Genomic DNA, 20,870 nt, shown 5'->3' with positions numbered 1-20,870 from the left:
CTTGTATTATGTCTTGTTAGTGACAAGTATTTACTAAGAAAGGTTGCCTGAGAAATATTATAACAGTTGTATTGTAACCCAGCCGTCCAACCTTTTACTTTCCTATAAAAATATTTTCTTGTGTGGTGTACCATTTGTAATTGCTTGGTATTTGTAATGCTATACTGATAAATGTTTCATATGACATAGTAAGAGTAATCGATGTATTTTATGTACATTTGTATGCTATCTAGGCTTATTGAAGTTTGCCATATTATTATTGTTGTATAGTAAAAACATTATTTTACTAATGACAAGACCTTAATGCAAAAACTGGTTTGAAAGTGAAATATTTTTTGTTATTAGGATGACATGTGTACCTCATGCCTTCTCTTTAAGAATGGCTCTGTTATATCTTGTAACTCTTCATAGTATTCCAAGTTTCAATATGAAATGAATGTTAAATTAAAGTATTAAAGTTTATTTCATAATTGTTTTAGATATAAATGCAATCTCCTACAGATTGTATGGCACTACTGAATGAGATTTGGATAAAACAAGAAGTTGTGCCATCTACTTGGATAGGATTAAGTAAAACAGCCTTTAAAAATATACTAATTTTACTTTACAGTCATCGAGTTTCTTGTTGTAACATGACAGAGAAAGTAATGCTAATGATAATTCAAAAATACAATAATAGCAACTTTTACAATAGGCAAGTTCTGATTATAAAGATTACAATGTTTCCACCCACAGTATCAGATAAAAGCTACATTCAAAAAAATAGTTGAACTTTAGAAAATGTTAAATTATGAGTCTGCGACATTCTCTGAAATTCAACTGTCTTTTTTAATGTAAAATGGTGACCTGATATTATGAGTCGAAATGTTGCAGTAATTACAAAGCTAGTGTACTGTAAAAGTTGCTGTTTTTCTATTTTTGAATTAATTATTCAGTTCAGATTAAAGTAGTGATGATTTTCATAATAAACTACTCTGTTGCTAGAATAAGTTAGGTCCAGTGTAAAGTACATAAGTGTCATTATGTTTGTTTATTTTATGATTTCAGTACATGACTTGAAATGATAGACAAACAGTAACAGATAAGAGGATTGGGAGTACTGATTTGTTTTTGTAATGATGATATCAATGAGTTTTTCTCGTTCTTTCTTTAAGAATTTTTTGCAACCACACATGTTAACTGAGCAAAAGAAACGCAGGGAAAGCAGTGGTTGACCAACGTTATCTAAATGCTTCCACATTAAGTAACTATGTAACTGCTTTTAACAGTTAGCAACAGTAACTGACTTTTCTTCTTTACATTTTCAATATAGCTCACAGATTTAACCTATTAATTTATTGAACATCTTTACAAACACTTTACATTGTTGTTCATCAGTGATATGGAAATAGCACATGTGCAAAGAAACTTTTTTTTAACTGTAGGTATTTCTGAGGAGAGAGTTGATGTTTAAGTAAAATATGAATCATTTTTTCTTAAACTAATTTATCATATATTTTTCAAGTTTAAGATATGTATTTTATTAAAAATATAAGATTGCATTGTTTAGAAATTGTTATAAACAAAAACGTTATCATGAAACCTTAAGTTTTTAAGGACTCCAATACACAATTTTTTGGGACTTTTTTTGGTGGTTTACAAGAATGTATAGTTACATTTTTCTTTTTGTCTGTACATTTTATTCTAATAAAATTTTATTTACATCATACAGTATGGCTGAGGGACATTTTTAAAACTTAGGGAAAATGAATGTTTAAATATTGGTGTATATTTCACGAGAAGTCTTAAATTTGCTTGTTTGTAACATTCTAGCTGAATAAGTGACCAAGTATATCTTTTAAACATTATTTAGCTTCAAGCACTTGAAATTCACAAAGTTACAATTTCAGATATCTTATGAAACTATCAAGCTTCACTCTTTAATTTATTTGCATCCATATATGGTGAATAATAAAACAAGAATTTTTGGAAAGTAACGCAACATTCTATTCAGAAAAATATGTCTGGACACAAACTACCAAAGTTCTTCGATACTTACAAAACTTGAGTATTAATAGTTCTTTTTTAATAAAGGATAGTCAATCAATGTCCTGTCAGACTTTTTTGTTGCAAAATATGACTGCTAGACTTTGTATTTCGTTGATCAGTGTAAATTTAAGGTTTCTTCACAAGTGGACAACTTCATGTGACCGTGTAACACCATTAAGGAATTTAGCCTATATATATATAAAAACTTTTAGAATATCCAAAAAAAAAGTCTTTGAATAAATATTGCTTTATAACATAACACGGTTCAGTAATGTAAAGTCTGCACAGCTGCTTATAACACAGTTAATCCTAAAATTATGATCAAAATGTAATTTAACAAGCCTTGTCTAGTATTTGTTTTGTGTTTTAATAGCACTTGTAGAGAAAAGATTGTATATGGATTCCATATAAAACTGATAAATGTTAAATAACCTTTTTTTAATAGTAAATTATTTTTGGTTGAAATAGTATAAAACTAAATTCAAGGAATAACATAGTTCTTTTAATATATGAGAAACAGTGGTTTATAATTAAACCAGGGTTCTTCTTGGTGAATGGTACTTTTGTATTGTCTTATACTTGGCTTTATTCACTGATAAATGTGCCATTTGTCTAATATTGTTAACAATCTAATAATCTACTGTAAAGAAATATTGTTTTATTATTTCATTTTTACAGTAAAACAGTGTCAGGCTATATATTACAGCAAATGTCTCTAATGTAACCATGGCAAGTCTGTAAAGACAATCTTGCATGTCAAAACTCCTTGTAATCAAGAACTTGTGGAGAACTGATATGTATTAATAAAAATTTATTACCTGTGTCTTTTTTTTCTCTTTTTATATTTAAATATCAAACCACCACCTATGGAAGATGTATTCATACTTGCTTTTGAAGGTATAAATCATGGAAAATTCTTCACATTCTTATACGCAAGTGGTGAAGAGATGTAATTTTTAAAACTTGTGATCCAGCTTTGTGTAACTACATTGCTAGGATGTATCATTTTCTATTTCAAAATGGAATGAATAGGTGTTTTTCTGGGCTCTGATTTAAAGCTTAAGAAGTTTTAAAACTAACTTATTTTCAAGAAGCAGTACACGTATGTATTCATACCCTGGAGTTTTTTGTTGCAAATACCATACGAGTTTCTTAAACTTCAACGACATCCTATTTTCAAGAAAACTGGGATTGGTAAAAGTATTTTCAATATTCTTATTCAAAACAAACTTTATGTATCTCAATACAGTTAATTAAACATTTCTATTGTTATCATTGTAGAGTGTGATGATAATTTTTATCTATGAACATAAAATAGAAGGTAAATCTAATGTATGAATAAGAAAGAGATGCTGAACTATAAACATGGGATTGAATATTATATATATAAGTAAACCATTCCCTATAGTCACTATTCACTTGAAGTTATGGATATAGTTTAACAGAATATTATAGAATTTGTACTATATTCATCAGCATAACTGAAATCTAGTTGCATAATATTTCTAACTTTTCTAATACAAAAGACAAATCATGCATAGTCTAACTCTGCCATATATTACTGAAGAATATAAGAAAAAAAATACTACATAGATAAACAGACAACCAAAAATTAAAATAAGGGCACCATACAGATGTAGTTTATAAACACATTTATTTCAACCACTTTTTAAATGACTGAAAACTTTCAGTTCATCAATTTTAAATAATACCGTGGAGTACAAATTCATGTTTTCCCCACAGTACTTAGGTGTTGTATCCCCATCTAAAGTGTAATTCAAAACTACAAAATCCTTGGTGTTTTGAATCAATATCTTATTTCTTTAATTTTGCTAACAAAGGAACAATTCTTTTTTTTAAAACAATGCTATCCATGTTAAATATAATACTGAGTAAGCTGTATATTCAGAGAAAGAAAACAATAAATTAGGAAAGTCTGAAACAATACAATGATGGTTAAAATTTGATATGTTATTAATAAAAGCTTTACCAAAGACATTGGAACAAGCATTGGTAGTGCAGTGGCAAATCTCTGGTGTCTCACTGTTAAAATTTTATCAGAGATGAATGAATTTAAAAACAAAATTCAATTTAATTCATTATGGCCCATTTCTTATTTTTAATATGCATTTTATTAACAGAAAAAAATTCCTAGTTATCCAGATTTATACTTACTAGATTAAAAAATGAAGAATAAATTCAACACTAATATGACACATCTAGGCAAAGCTGTGCTTTAGTAATGTACAAAAATGACGAATTTTCAATAAATGAAGAACATGTACATAGCTTAGTTGTATCTACACTACATACAATGGCAGAGCTATGAAGTATTTTTTTAAACTCAACATCATTAACTGATTTTCTTATGTTAGTCAGTAAAACAAAATGACTAAGCTCTTAGGTTAAATCATACCATCACAAATATTAAGCAAGTCAAAATAACAATTATTAAATAAAAGTAAAGTAATTCATCAGAATGACATTTACTGTAAAGACACTACTGTCACCAGCATAAGTCTATCTTACTAGTAATGTAATTAACAAAACTAAAAACAACCAGTTACACAATGAGTATTAGTGTTCATAACAATCATTCTTTCATGTTTTGGAATTATAACTGATGAGTACAAGGAAACACCATTCTAGACTAAATTTTAATTTTGCTAGTTGAACATAACTAACCAAGGTGTTTTATTTCTTGAATAACTTACACATATTTCATGCTTATCTATTTTTTTTGTTAATTGGAGCCAAGTATCACAGTGTACTTAAAACAGAAATTTTAACTAAAAAATATGATAAAGAAAAACTTAGTATGTTACTTTCAATCTACACTGTATAAACATTACAAGTAAATTGAATATAATTTCACAATTAAAAAACTATTAAATATTTTTAATTCATCTTTAGATAAATGATAGACTTATTTCTTTTAATGTAAAAACCTAAAAAAACTCAGTGAGTCATTTCAAAATTAAAAGTTTTTAAAGTTTATGGCTCCATTTTTATTTTTAACTATGATACTTTAATAGTCAGTTTAGAAAATTACAATAAAAAAATCTCGGTTAAAATATTTGTTCTTTCAATCAAACAGTTCATGAAAAATATCTTGGAATGTAAGTACTTTCCAATACATATCACAATCCTTCACTCAAAGCTTCTTTTAAATGAAAAATAAAGTTTGTGCCTTAACTTGAATTTCAACTAAATAAAAAGTACATTAATGAATGCTTACACAAACCTGTAATTAAATCAATAAATAAGCAATCTTAATAATGAAGATAGTTACACAAACTTTTAAGTGATGGTTAGTTTTCACTAGTAATAGGGCTGATTTGTTAGTAGTGCAAGTAATATTCCTTGGCTGGTATAAAAATAATCAATCTATCATCACAGAGTTAATGATGTTTTAAACAACTGTTAACTTGTTCTTATCCATTAACTTGGTTTCTAATCAGTATACTGTGCTGACCAGAAGTTGAAATAGATTAAGGTTTCTTAGCAAAATGAAAGCCCTTGTGTTTTAAAGGAGTTGTTTGTTACAAAGCACTACAACAATTGTGTATCCACATTTAGACAGGACAGTTTAAATAAAAATTTATAATTTATGACTCATGAAGTATGGCTACATAATACTCCAACTTTATCAATATAATATTTTTGTGACTTCTTTGGCATCAAACACGTAAAGACAAACACCACACCCATGTGGACTGTTAATAATATATAATATTAATATTATGGCATGTACTGGAATGCTTAGTAACACAACAAAGTACTTTTTTGTTGATATGTTAACCACACAGCACACAATACTACAGTTTCATATGTTTACACAGCCATTTAGTTGATGAAGCACATTTACGACTTAGGAAATTATCAGTACTCACGTTTACAAGATCTCTTCAAAAGAACTATTTTTCCCTTTTAAAGAAGCTCGTTTTTATCAGTCGTAAGAAGCCACAAACATTTGTGATTTTCATAAAATAGGTGGAACTTCAATTACTACAAGGATCAAAAAATGCAAAACTTGTCCATTAATCTGTGGAAAAAAAATACATCTCTGGTAAGGTAACTGCTGGCGTGGCACGAGGGTGTTCAATTCAATGTTTCCCTGATGTTCACTTCTGAAAGGTTCAATAACTGAGTTCCTTCTCAAATAATAATTGCCCATCAAAGGGTCAAATGTTCTTGGTTTTTGTACAATGGGGCAGTGTGATATCCAGTTATGGTGCTTCAGACAATATGTCACTGTCTAGATGACTCTGTCCAATTAATCCTTGTTGAAAGGAGGTTAAACCTGAAGTTGAATCCTTCAAGCCATTGCTATAGGCACCAGTGCTACAGCTGCTACTTGAACTGTGAGGTAATATATCTATGGAAGTTATATCTTCTGATGATCCATTTTCTCTAGCATCAGTGGAGTTCCTGTGTAATGCTGGAAGTTTGGATGTCATGCCAAGTTTCACTCCTAGTCCAATAAACTAAGTTATAACAAATGCAAAGATTTAAAACTTGTCAGTAACTGCCCGGTATATCAATTATATGTATTAATTATACTTTCATTTATAGAAGTTTGAAAGTATAGGTTAAAACTAAGCACAATCTGTCGGTTATCTTCTGATACTTATCAGTATATATTTTCTACCAAAATAAGTAATAAATACAATAATAATATCATTTTTTACACAAACATTCTTAAGAGTACTTTTATCTGCGAAAAGAAGCACTATATTTATAGTAGTAGTATATCAGTAACTTTAGATAAGAGGAGAAGTGATCCAATGACTAACAACACAACCACACTTTTTTTATACATTGTTTTCACTAGTAAACTTCAACTACTTGAAACCCACTTACTTCTCCCATGACTGAAATTGGAGTTTCTCCTGTAGTCTTGGCAACCTTATGTTCTATAAGATAGAACATGTACTCATCATACAAAAGACGAATCAGGTGAAAGGATCCAAAGCTAGCAGCACTACGAAGAGTCAAATCTCTGATCACCATAGAGCTAAATAGAAGCAATACTTTTATCAGTTCTAAAAATACATAATCATACTCCAACAATGGTGAGTAGCACATAGTATATCTCTCTTATCTCAAAGTATTATTTATTGAAGCTGTATAAACCTACATGAATAATGAATTAATATCATTGTATGTCTTTAAAAGTATTATTTATTCCATGTGAGTGAACATATACAATAAATATCTTACAACATATCTAATTAAACATATACCTGTCCACTATTTTAGGACTCCTCTTACAGTGTAAACAAAAATAGTTTATATGATTTCACTTTTCTCTAATAATACATTAAAATTAAACAATTTTGTCTCCTAACATAACTTTAAGCAGCTATGTTAAATACCTTTCTTGCAACATGAAACATGTTAGTTGACAAAAAGATATCACATCTTTTATTCAAGTCTTAAATTACAGAGGGTTGAGTATGTTATATTAAAACAATTTTGAATATGTAAATAAGCAAGTAATCTGACAATCACAGACAATATAAAGTCACAGCACAGCAAAATGGAATATAACAGAACTACATTTTGACATTAACGTTTGGTAGGTAATGTGATGTCACTGAAAACTGAGTTCTTTCGGGAAGGGTATACAACTGTCCTTTCCAACATAAAATATTCATGCACTCAGATCATAAGTATGTGTTTAGATTGGGGAATTAGAATTTCCAAAATAGGGATATCCCTTGTACCTAATGGCACTGGAAAATGAAAGAATATGAATCACCAGGACCATCTAGAAAAATATATGCAACTCGTACCCCAGCCATAGTAAACAAAGTGAGACATGTTGTAACAGGTGAGAATCCATTAATACAAAGGTCAGTGGCAAAAGCAATACATGTGAATCAGACAATAGTATACAACATCATCAAAAAGGATCTCCATACCTAAGCAACTGGAAAATGAAATTGGTATTTATGCTATTCCATAAGAAGATATACTAGTTAAGTTGCTGGATGCAGTACTTATAGAATTGGTTGCAATCAAGCTGTTCAACTGAGTGCTGGGAAATCATTGTCCTCATACACAAGTTTGACTATGGAAAGCATGCAGGAAGGAGTAGAACTTTTGACGTGACAACCTTACAACATATTATTTTGTAATACAAACTATGCTGCAGGGCAACTGTCAAGGTGCATGGTCATCAGATAGATCAAGACTGAACATAGCAAAATGGACTGTAATGACATGGTGAGACTCCAAAATCATTCTAATATGACATACTCAACCTCTGCATGCTTTATCTGTTAGTATCCATCAAAAGTAGTTATGTTTGCAAATTGGTAAACATTTTAAACCAGATGCTATGATCACTGGTACTTACCAGTAAACTCAGAGCTTTATGCTGATGCTTTTGTTGTAACCTCCATCAAGACTGACTTTAATAACAATGATAAGAAAATATCTGATGCTTAAACAATAACTATAAGTATTTCATTATCAACTCACCTATAAAATGACCATTTAAGAAGGAACTGTCGAGCAGCTTTGGGAAAATCAGGCTTCTCTTTAAAGGGTTGTAGGACTAGATTAACTACTCCCTCTAACCAAGCTGCCCACTGTTCAAGTGAATTTTGTTGTTGAAGGGTCACCTTGAAATCTTGTTCTATACGCTGTACCATTTCATCTTCACACTGGCAGACCCATGAAGCTTGTTCCTATTGAAATAGAATAACGTGGTTTATACCGAAAGATCTTTTGAAAATCTATATCAAATATTAATCTTATTATTTTATCTGCATATTATTGAGACTTGTCTGAGGTATTTAGTTTTGAATGAAAAAAAAAAAGACAGTATAAAAAATGTGATATACCAACAATAACCACAGTAAACTATAAAACAGTATGAATAATATCAACATTTTCCACACCTAAATAACATCTGACATGATCAGTAATAAGAATACTATTCAGGAGTGAATTGTTAGCATACTGAAAAGCAAGATTAAATATTGCCTCATCTATTTTCCTGCTTGATAAACCATCTTCTGTTAGATATGTGATATTATTTTTATTGTCTGCCTTTTGTGGTGAATCACAAACAAATCTGGTTTTGATTGTATGTTAGGTTTGTTAAAGAACCATGAAAGTTCACATTGTGAAATAAGCTCAGCTCTTCAGTATTATATATATAAAAAACTGATACAATAGAACCTCAACATTAAGATCACCCTCCTGACTGCATCAAATGCCCATTATAGTAAGGTGCCCTTAATTTCAAAAATGAACCACACAAGGCTGGAATCCATACTAAATTTCTGAATTTTAAGCCCCCCCCCCCATTTTCTTTGGTGTATGCATTTAAAGTCATTTTTGTTACATGTACATAAGCAGTGTTTTTTATATATACTGTAAAAACATTAAATAAATGGAACAAAGAGATAAGTTTAAAATTTATTTCTATTCCACTGTTGTGCTTGCACAAATGACTTGATGGTGGTTTTGGCTCCTCATCATCCAAAGTGGTGTGATCACTTTGAGAAGGCTTTCCTGCAATATCAGCTGCAATTCGTTGCTCCCAACCCTATTCAAGTTGTTCTGTGGCTGGAGCATCTTTGTCTGCAAAGTGTGCAGCAGTAAAAACTTCTTCATTTCGAGTTTTTTCTAACAGACACACCATCAGCTCACTCAGTGGAATGTTGTCTTCCTCATCATCTCCAGGAACTGCTGGAATTTCTTCATCCACTTTGATTGCAGAGAAGCAGAAGCATTTCTGTATGGTTAATGGCACTGTCTCCCTGACTGTTTCTGCAACCCAGTAGCAGGCATCAAGCATGTTCACTTCGTTAGCAGCAATGTTGGCATCTGTTGCAGTTTTCTGTAGAGGGACTTCACAGTTTTAATGACATCCTGGTCAAAGGGTTGCAGGACTGAGGTGCACTTTGGAAGGAAAATTCTGAGATGTCAAAATTATGAGACTAGGTTGTTTCAGGAAGTGGATTAGCTATTCTTTATTATTGGTCACAAAAATTTCAAAAACTTCTCTTCAGAGTTAGAACTGCTAAACATTTCACCTTTATTTTCAGTTTATTTTACTGTCTACAACTGAAATAGAAATCCACTGAAAATATAGCAGCAAATCACTGCTTGTGTCATTAGACTGTTTACATGACACCGTAATATGATACTCTCGAGAGCAACAAAGCTCACACACACACAGAAATAAGCCGACTTGACCCCTGCTCTGAGAACATGATGTGGAATTTATCAGCTTATTTACCCTACAGTGTTTACAACCAGAATTCCCCAGAGTAATGAGATTGCACTTTGAATCTGGGAAAACATTTATTACAGTATATGGTACAGAGCCGATCCAATAAACATAGCAAGTGTTTGAATATTGGTCATTCTTCTGGAGTGTTTGTAATTTAGTGGTATACCATATAGGCATACAAAGATATTTGTGCACATAGTTATAAAATCCTACTTCCCTTTCAGCAAGCTTATTCATCAACCAATAAATACTCTTTATCCATAATGCTTAAATGTTAGTTATTTTTATTAAGACATAGAAGAATAAATAAAATATGAACAGAAAAAAAATCACATTTGAAGCATAAATTATTATGAAGTTATTGTTTTTTGCCAGGACAAAAACTTTGAACTTTATAGTGAAGTAAATGTAGTCATTTCCTCATTGAGTGAAAGTTAACATTTTCTTACACTGAATATATATTTCTGATAGGTACTTACCCCTCTACTCACAAAAAACTATCTCAGTCTTCTTTCTGTCCTCTAAGTAATGCTAAAACAAATGAGTGAATATATGGAAAGTTAAAAGCCTACAATGCACTCAAGAGGACACCTCCTTCATCCACCACCCCAGTGACTTGGAACTGGAAAGTGGTAAGAACCCTCTTGCTCCACTCCGAGAAAAATAGGGGAGAATTAAGTGTGATGGAGAGTCCAGAGGAACGTCACAATGGAGAAAGTGCAATGGATGTCCATGATTCCTTATTTTGAAAAGCATACCATCCCCAATTTATTCAATCAAGGGGTTGGGAGGGATGGGCAGAAATCCCTTTCTGCTTTACTCATGAAATCCATGAGTGATGGTCCACAACTGAGTAAAACTGATGGATATTGAGAGACATGTATATACCAGTGGGCAAGCCAACAGTGGTCTTGCAGAACACCTCATCTATACAATGAGTGTTATAGTGCTACCAGTTAATAGTGTAGGTTTAAAGCAAAGCATATCTAACCAGGCAACACCTATCACAGAGTGGGATCCCATTAGCAGTGGTAAAAAAAAGAGGGTCTCTAAAAGGAAAACATAAATGAAATGATGTGATAGGACTTACCCCAGCCAAAGGCAAATGTAGTGTGTAGAATTGCCATGGGAGGGAGACGATATCCACCTGAAGAAGATAGGACCAAATCATGCAGATAATGAGCGATGAAGGAATAGGGAATAGTCCACATTCCAACCTGAATGATCTCCTCCAAAGGACAGCGATGGCAAGCAGCCAAAGACATGATGATATGACAAGTTTTATAAGAAGAAATATTGTAGAGACAGCAACCTTCCATGGGTAAGTCACCCACCTAATGAATTAACAAACCCAACCAGTTAGTGTGACAGGGGATAAATCACAGGAAACAGACAGATTTCAGGGAAAAAACAGTCAGGAACATGAACCCTGAAAGGAGGCAGTACATGCCACATAATACCATAAGGAGTGAACCAGACAAAGAAGTCAATCTGGATCAGAATGGGAGTAGATGTGGGAGATGGAAGGTAAGGAAATGTAGCACAGGCAGCATAAGGTGAAGATTTCTGGGAGGAAGGCAAGGGCTTGGGCAAAGGAGGACGAGGAAGGGAAATAAGGATGAGTGACTCATGGGAGGAAGAGGGAGAGTGAAATAAATGTGTAGCCAGAGAAGACAAAGAAGAATGCAATCTAGCCACATCAATCCTGTATTCCAAGGAATCAGGACGACCCCCAAATACGTAATGCATAGGAATGAGGCCTGATACAGATCCTGCAGGGATGAATGGGGGAACTGCACCCTCACAAATAATGCATCTCTCCCCAACAAGTCCCAACATCACATGAACCAGGTATTAAGGGAAAGGGTAGGGGATCGATGAAGGGCCTCTGACAATAATTGGAGGGAAGACAGGTAATGTAAGAGGGAGAAGAGGGAAATGCAAATCCTTGAGCATTAAGCCTGATTAATATGAACAGTTTTTCCCGGATTTGAACCCCAAAGGGGCAGTAGAGGATTCAATTGTTAAGAATCCAAATATGGATCTGAAAAGCAATGGTATGCCAAAGCATGTTTGTCCAACAAGTGAGGGGGACAGGGCCTACCAACACCTGACTGAAATTGGTCCAAACATCTTTGAGCATGAACCCTAATGTCGGGTGAAGGGGGAAAAACAAAATTTAAAAGAAGTAATTTCACCCAGTAAGGAAAGGAAGGCATCATAAGCAATAAAGGAAACATGTAAATACCACATACCTGATTAATAAGCTGTAAAAAGGGGGAGGAATAGAAAATCTCTTGATGAGGTGTAGATTGTGACTTGACCAAAATAAGAAGGTGCTGCAAAAAAGAGAGTTCATATTGTCTTCTCCTTGATTGTATTCTTCCTCAGAAACATTGTAAGGTTAAAAAGAAGAAGAAATCGCCAGCTGAACATATGAATCTAGCTCATTGTGAATTAAAGCCTGTACCTCCTCTGCAAATAAAGTCAAACCCAAATCCTGGGAAGTCGTACCAGTAGCATTGTTGACTGTAATGGGAACTTCCATATTTCATACATTTAACATTGAATTCATAGTAAGTTCACTTCAAATTCGAGAACAAAAAACAAATGCAAGGAAATGTTGTTAAAAAACAATTGAATACAAACACAGAAACTGAAAACTGTTGAACAAAAAAAAAAATTTGTAAAATGGCAAAGAAGCTCAATCAGAAACAGTAGCCAAACATGAAAAAAACACACATCTAAATGATGTAGTGCCAATCAAGAAAGTGAGGATTGAGCAGGAATAGCTGAGGGAGCTATATGTGCCAATACAGGTGGCACAATGCTATTGGTGGAGAGTAGTCACCTGCTATGTATATCTTCAACAGTGGCTCAAAATTGGTGGGGTGTATAGAATGGTGTGCTGAGCGTCAAATTTTTTTTAGCAATGCTCAGAGGGCACAAAGAAGATCGAGAGAGCTTTGTGTGAGAAGAGTTAAAACTGTATTGGAACTTTAACTGTAAACTCATTAATGAAATTTAAAAGTACTTTCAAAATGATTATGATTAATAGTGTCCAAAAATTCAAGTGTGGTTAACATAAAAATAGCTGCCATTTTCTATTCTTATGATAATTTACTGTAACATATATTATATGAGTGTGTATGCATCACTGAAAGTAACATAATAATCACTACTAAAAGGTATAGTTTATTTTTAATACCCCACTTTGTAATAATATATAAACACTGAACTTTAAGAAGAAAAAGGAACATAGTAGTTCAGAATGGCCATGTATTAACATATCCACAACTTTAGGTTGGTTAACATAAAATCAACCTATAAACAAAGCATACACTATTTTTAAACCTTCAAATGGTAATAGGTCGTAAAGAAATTAATGTCACTTTTTTAAGATGAAAAACCAGAAGAACTTATATATCAAAACAAAACATTTATTAAATGAAATAGTCTCCATTACTCTCGATGATGCTTTTCCATCTTACAATCAGGTTGTTAATGTCCTGATTAAAGAAATCACTTGTCTTTGAAGCAAAAACATGTCGATGTCCTCTTTAACACCTTTCACATTTGCATACATTTTCCCATTAAGATGGTGTTGCAGCAAATGAAAAGGATGGTAATCTGATGGTATCATATCTGGAGAATATGTTAGGTGTGGGAGAATTTCCCAACCCAACTCCATAAACTTCTTTGATATTCTTTGTGGCTACAGAGGCATTGTTTCCCTTCTTGTATTCAAACAGCATTACATGCCGAATGTGTGTCTTGTCATGTGCCCTAACTATAAGGGATTAGAGTATACTAAACTTTACACATTATATAGGCTACACTAACGTGATGTTTAGGTGGTTCGTTTACCTATTATACGTGATGTACATTTTTTGGGGGGTGGTTAATGAAAGAGTTCCAAACCGCAACATTAATTTCTTGACAACCTAATACATTTTACTAACAATTAACCATTTTATGCTTAAAGTGGTTCTAGCTGTTGAATTTATGAAATATTTTGAAATTGGGCATATCCAGAACTAAAATATAACCACATTATATACTTTTTATTAGAGCTGAAAATTGGATGCATCCTGTGCATAGAACACTAAGCATTCAACTTACATCTTAATTATAATTTTTTAATGACTTCTTTTTTAAATAAAATTTTAAAACAAGTCATGATCAACAGAAAACATCTTTACAATATAAATATAAATTCTTATCAGCATTCTAATATTTAATTAAAATACTACATTAACCATAAAAGGAATTATATAATTATACAGTAAATTTATTATGTAAACAGTTATTCTGCACAACAGCTCTTTAAATGCAATTTTACTGATGATATGCAAGTAAATTGAAAATCTAAAGTCAACTGCTCTGAACAGTGTAAGCAACATCTGATTTACATAAGACTAATTCTGAAAGATGTTTCTAGTGCTCTGAATTTATTGTTGAATAAAAATACCTGGGAACATAGGTAGAGTATTATCACGGTGCCTGGTGGGCATTTTGGAAATATACACATTTTACACATGTTAGCATATGATTTACTTGAGATAAATTTTGTAAGGAAGTTAGTTCTAGTAGCCAAGTTTAATGATGCATAAAGAATATATTGAAGTTTAAGTATGCAACACAGTACTAACATGAACATACATATGTGAATATACAGTTTCAGATCTTCTAACATCCAATTTATCTGAAATGAATTCTGCAAAGCAGCTCTAGCATTCTGATATTAATGATGTTTACATAAAATACAAAAACTTTAGAAGAATACTAACCTGAACATTATGAAAATCCACACGGTTCAAATCTGATAACATCTGATTTATTTGAGAGGAGTTCTGCAAAACAGCTCTAGCAGCCTGAGCCAGATGGTTTAAAGATGTGTAACGACGTAATGTTTGGGCAAAGGCACTCACTGCACTAACCTTGACATAGAATGAAAACTATTTAACCCTCTTGTCCTGAGTATCCTTTAATGCGCATGACACAAGTTTTTTGTTTAAAATACAATATTTTATTAAACTACTTTTTGTTTATGGTATACCAATCAGTATAGCATAAAATCTTAGCAAATAACTGATATTTTAATAGGATATAAGTTTTAAGTTCTTAAATTTATAAGGCAATATTTATAAAAATTCTGAATTTCCCCTACTGTAACTCACATGACACATTTTCTCTAGGTATCTACTCACCTCCATTTTATCCACCAACCTTAAAGAAACTATGAAAATAAACATAAATAAGTCACTATAAAATCATCATTGCTCAGACAACCCATAATTTTTATAGCCTTCAATTTTGTTTGGTTACAGAGCTATCAAATAGAAAATCAGACTCCTCCTGCCACACCCACCTGTCACATCCTTTCTTTCAGAATTTGTTAATAGTTCTCTCCTACGTTTAATTATATATATTACCTATAACCAATAGAAATTCAAGATTTTCATCTGTCAAGTGACATATTTTATAATGTTATGTTCCGAACAGAATATCGTCAGTCTCACTCACAGTACAAGTTTTGTTCCTGTGTGAAAGTTAACGACTAGCTTGGATGAATTTGTAATGGCTCTTGTCGCATAGTTAGAAAGCCAGAAAAATTTGAGAGTTAGGGGAAATTGTGTGCTTTTTGCATGTTCTTAGGTGCATTATTTAATTCACAACTACCATTAGTATAAGAAATTTAGAGTTAAGACTCATCGACAATCGGCAGCAAGAAAAAAAGTTTGGGTAAGTAATTTATTTCTTGTTTTTCATGTTTATTCTATATTTATTAATATAAAAATAAATAAAATGTAAAAATAGATATCACTTTAGGTTATTTTTTAGTAGTATTTTTTATATTTTTCAATGGAATGAGACCCCAAAAAAATCTTGGATACACGTATCAAATTGCATAAACCCACCATCTTTACACATAGCTTCAAGTAATCTCTTATCTACTGCTCTGTTGCCATACAGTAAAAAACAATAAGATTCATACTTATCACACTTTCTCTGTGACTACTACTTTTTTTCTGTTTAATGGTCACATATAGAGAGAATTGTAATGTCCAGTCACTGTGAATATAGAAGTTAATGAAATTTTCTTAAAACTAAGATCAAACATGACAATAAAACAAAAGTATATGATACGAGTACATAGGGTAAGGTTGTAGTAATGGAATATCATTCACCGTCATGATTAGCAGCCTATATGATCACCTAACTCTAATTATTAATTACTTACTTTTTTAAATCATTATTATTAGATTCACTTGAAACCATTCAAATAGTAAGTTTATTTGAGTTTCAATGAAGTGAGAGTCCAAACAAATGGAGAGCAAAACTGCCTTTCTAACATGAAGACCAGAATTCAAACCTCAACTACCACCACCACATATAGTCCTTCTCAGGACTCTCCTAGAAACAGCTACAGATTAGCAGCCAAAACATAAGACATAAAATAATTGGTGGTTAGTATTTAATAACAACAATAAAAGAAACTAGTATTTAAACTTAGGTGGTCATATAGGCTACTAACCATGAAGATGACAAATACATTAACACCCTCTCTATGGACTCAGTCAATTCAACCTAAAAAGTGATCCCAAATTGACCTTTATAGTTTCCATATTATAACTTCTAGCATGATTTGTGTATCTTTATGAAATTTTGCAGGTTTTTAGTATTCATTAGTCATTTGTTGACAAAAAATCAGAAAAAGTATTTTCATTAAAAATTTTCCATAAGTATATGGAGTCAAATTGTCGACTGCTCCGAGTGCAAAGTGATTTTCGAAACAGAACGTCAAAACATCATACAGTATTTTAAACAGAAAGGTTATACCTCTTCCTTCATCAAGAACTCCTTGAAGAAGACCACAACAGTACCACTACCACTACAACTATATACCTCCCATACCTGAAAAATGTCAGTGAAAAACTTAAATGAAAAGCTAAGAAATTCAACATAGACATCTGGTGGAAATGTTACAAAACACTAAGATCCATTCTGGTGAAGAACAAACAAAAACCTACCAACAAAAAACAGAAAAACGTCATTTATGAAATTCCGTGTTCCTGCAACAAAACATACATTGGAGAAACGGGAAGAAGACTTGCGACAAGAATAAAGGAACATAAAGACAGCACAAGACTCACGAAAACACAAAATTCAGCCATTGCAGAACATACCATGTCAATTGGACACAACATAAACTGGGAAAAAGCTAGAATCGTTTTACATTAACACAATAAAACCTTCACTAAACAGAGATTCAGGATTAGAGGTGAATAAACTGTGGCTACCATTGGTTGAGGCCACAGGAAGTCTCCCCTCCAATCAGAAATGTGTTTTAACCAACCAAACATAACAATCCACTGGAACACTATAAAGACCAAACTACACCACACACACACTGATCTAAAGACGAAAAGCGGAAGACTTTCGAAACGTTGTCCTCTACATTTGTACGTTTCTACAACAGACAGTTGCTGTCCATTTGAAACTTAGTACATTTGTTTATCCTAAACAGTTTTAAACTGGTAACTGTCAACTGTGGATGAAATTTAACCCTACTGTTTTTTTTTTTATATTAATGGAACTACTGCCCTAAATAACTTTATTTAATAAAATAATACACCAAAGAACACAAAATAATAACAGAAAATGTTCCATAACTATCACAATTTTTTTGGCTTTCTAACTATGTGGTAAGAGCTGTTAAAAATTCAGCTAAGCTCATTGATGTGTTTCTCCTGGGAATAAAGTTTGAACTGGAACCAAAATAGACATTTCTCTGTACAGAAATATAATACATCATTTGATAGATTAAATAAAACCTGGGCTTTCTATTGGTTATAAATAATACAGCGCATTGAAAAAGTATTCACCCTCTGCAGAGTTTCCACATTTTTTTTGCTGTCTGAGCTTGCAGTCATGAAACTTTCAGACGGAACTTTATATTTAGAATCAACACGATCTACTTCAAACTGAGAAAGCTAAAAAAAAAACACTGATATTATGTAAGTAAGTTAGATTTTTAAAGAAATTAGAATATTCTCAATTCAATATATAGGAATTCAACCCCTTTGTTACAGCAACCCTAAGTCAGTCCAGGTGCAAAAGATTAGTTTAAAAGATCATAAAATTAGTGTAATGGTCTGTGTGTAATCACAGTGATTTAACTTGACTTCAGAGTAAACGCATTTGTTCAAGCCATAACTCACATAGTTTTATAACAAACCAATCATGAAGACCAAGGAGCTTTCCAAGCAAGTCAGGGATAATGTGGTAGAGAAAGACAGAACAGGATTATCCCTTTGAGTACGATGAAGTCCATCATTAAGAAATGGAATGTTCTTCATACCACCCACTCACTACCCTGATCAGACTGCCCTACCAAACTAAGCAGCTGGGCAAGCAGGAAACTGATTAGGGATGCCACTGTGAAGTCAACAGTGACTTTGAAAGATTTGCAAAGTTCCATGTATGAGATGGGAGTCAGTATTCATTCATACAGCTGACCTGTATAGGCGAATGGCAAGAAAGAAGTCATTACTGAAAAAGAATCATCTTAAATCTCATATGGTGTTTGCAATAAAGCATGTAAATGGTACTACAGACATGTGGCAGAAGATTTTGTGGTCAGACGAGAAAAAAAGTTGAGCTTTTTGGTCTAGAGTCAAAGCGTTACATCTGGCACAAGTCCAACCCAGTCAACATCATCCAAACTGTTAAGCATGGTGGTGGCAGCATCATGTTACGGGGATGCTTCTCATCAGCAGGGGCTGGGAAGCTCATCAGGATTGAAGAGATGATGGATGGTGCAAAGTACAAGCAAATCCTAGAAGAAAACCTATTTGAGTCAGCCAAGAATATAAAACTGGGTCAAAAATTCACATTTCAGCAGGACAATAACCCGAAGCAAAAGGCCAAGGTCACAGTGGAATGGTTTCAAAAGAAGAAAGTGAATGTCCTGGAGTGGCCCAGGCAAAGTCCTAGCTTGAGTCCAATGGGAAATTTATGGCGAGACTTGAAGATTGCAATCCATCAATGATCCACAAAGAACGTGTCAGAATTGGAGAAATTTTGACAGGAAGAATGGGCAAAAATTACACCATCCCATTACAGTTTTGAATACAAGCAAGTTCATTAAAAAAAAAATTTTTACATTATTTGTATTTCATCAAAATATGACATTATTGGTAGGAATGAATACTTTTGCAAGGCACTGTACAGTACTAAACATCAGAGAGAACTATTAGCAATTTCCAAAAGAGAGGATGTGACAGGTGGGCATGGCAAGAGGGGTCTGATTCTCTAGCTTACGGCTATGTAATCAAATACGATTAAAGACTATAAAACTTATGCCTTGCCTGAGTAATGACAACATTGTAATGAGTAATTTACATTAAATTTTATACTTCTTGAAGATATATAAATTAGAGAAGAGGGGGATACACAGAGAGTAAATGAGTCACAATTCTCACACTAGGGAAAATTCAGGGCTTTTTTTAATATTGCCTCACAAAATTAAAACTTATATAATATTAAAAATTATATCATTAGCTACATTTTTATGTCAAATTTATTTGTATACCGTGATCAGAAAGCAGTTTAATCAAATTTTGAATGTAACTCACTAAAACCTCATAATATGAGCAGAAAAAGATGCCATAGCAAAAGTGTTAGGGTGAAATTAAAACATGATGACTTAAATAAAATGTCAATAATATATGTACACCAAGCTCAACTACAATAAAATGACTTAAAAGTTAAACTTTTCACTACACAGCAGTGATGCAGTGTATACTAAATTAATATTGAAATCTTAAAACAGATGGACATGATACAGATATATCAAGGTATACTCAGTATGTTTAATACTATACAGCAGTCATATAGCCACACTCCAAAAAAGAATGACTTAATACTGAAAATATATACATTAAATAGCAGTGATACACTTATGTCCAATTACACTATTATACTCATTGTACACTAACTTCAAAATACACAAAAGTGATGCAAACACAATGAGTTACACTTAGAATACAATGACCCAAAACCAAATCTTTCATTAGACAGTAGTAATTCAGGCATATTAATTTAAATTCAGAATAAATTATTTAATAACTACTTACTAATACTAAAACTTTACAATTTAAGGAAGTGGTACCACTATGTAAAATTATAATTGAAATACAGAGACTTAATATTGAATCTTTAAATCATTAGACACAAGGTGAGATTTACTTAAAAAAACAGTTTAATAGTACTGAAAATATGTATTAAGAAGTAATGATACAGGCACATCTAATTATTCTCAACATACAATAGATATACATTAAAACCTTAAACCGCATGCCCCTGACAGGGACATATACTCAAAATATAGCAATTCAAAGTTCAAACCTTGCATTACATGTCAGTTAAACAGACATACTAAGACAAACTCAAAATGAAACAGTACCTTGACTCTAACCATATCATCTGGACAGCCTGCCATAGCTGATGTTAGCCAACCTTCCAAGCTTTTAGCAAAATTACGAATAGCTTGGGTGAGTGAACCTAAAACAATAGAATGGTC

General features: G+C 32.4%; 1 protein-coding gene across 9 annotated transcripts in view; it reads right to left on the bottom strand.

Annotated features, from left to right (window-relative positions):
• Positions 1–5,016: 5,016 nt before the first annotated feature.
• The window catches only part of LOC106461396 (transcription factor RFX3-like), a 74,210-nt gene continuing 58,356 nt past the window's right edge, over positions 5,017–20,870 (bottom strand). For all 9 annotated transcript variants that reach the window (XM_022388340.1, XM_022388343.1, XM_022388342.1 and 6 more), the window contains 5 exons: positions 20,754–20,851; positions 15,073–15,222; positions 8,518–8,726; positions 6,892–7,045; positions 5,017–6,515 (listed from right to left, as the gene is read on the bottom strand). In XM_022388340.1, coding sequence (XP_022244048.1) covers positions 6,258–6,515; positions 6,892–7,045; positions 8,518–8,726; positions 15,073–15,222; positions 20,754–20,851 — 869 coding nt within the window. In that variant the 3' untranslated portion in view covers positions 5,017–6,257. The remainder of the gene's footprint in view (positions 6,516–6,891; positions 7,046–8,517; positions 8,727–15,072; positions 15,223–20,753; positions 20,852–20,870) is intronic.

Source organism: Limulus polyphemus, unplaced genomic scaffold (genome assembly GCF_000517525.1).
Source record: "Limulus polyphemus unplaced genomic scaffold, Limulus_polyphemus-2.1.2 Scaffold951, whole genome shotgun sequence".
Lineage (NCBI taxonomy): Eukaryota > Metazoa > Arthropoda > Merostomata > Xiphosura > Limulidae > Limulus > Limulus polyphemus.
Note: the sequence above shows the minus strand (reverse complement) of the source record. Positions and strands in the feature narration are given on the sequence as shown.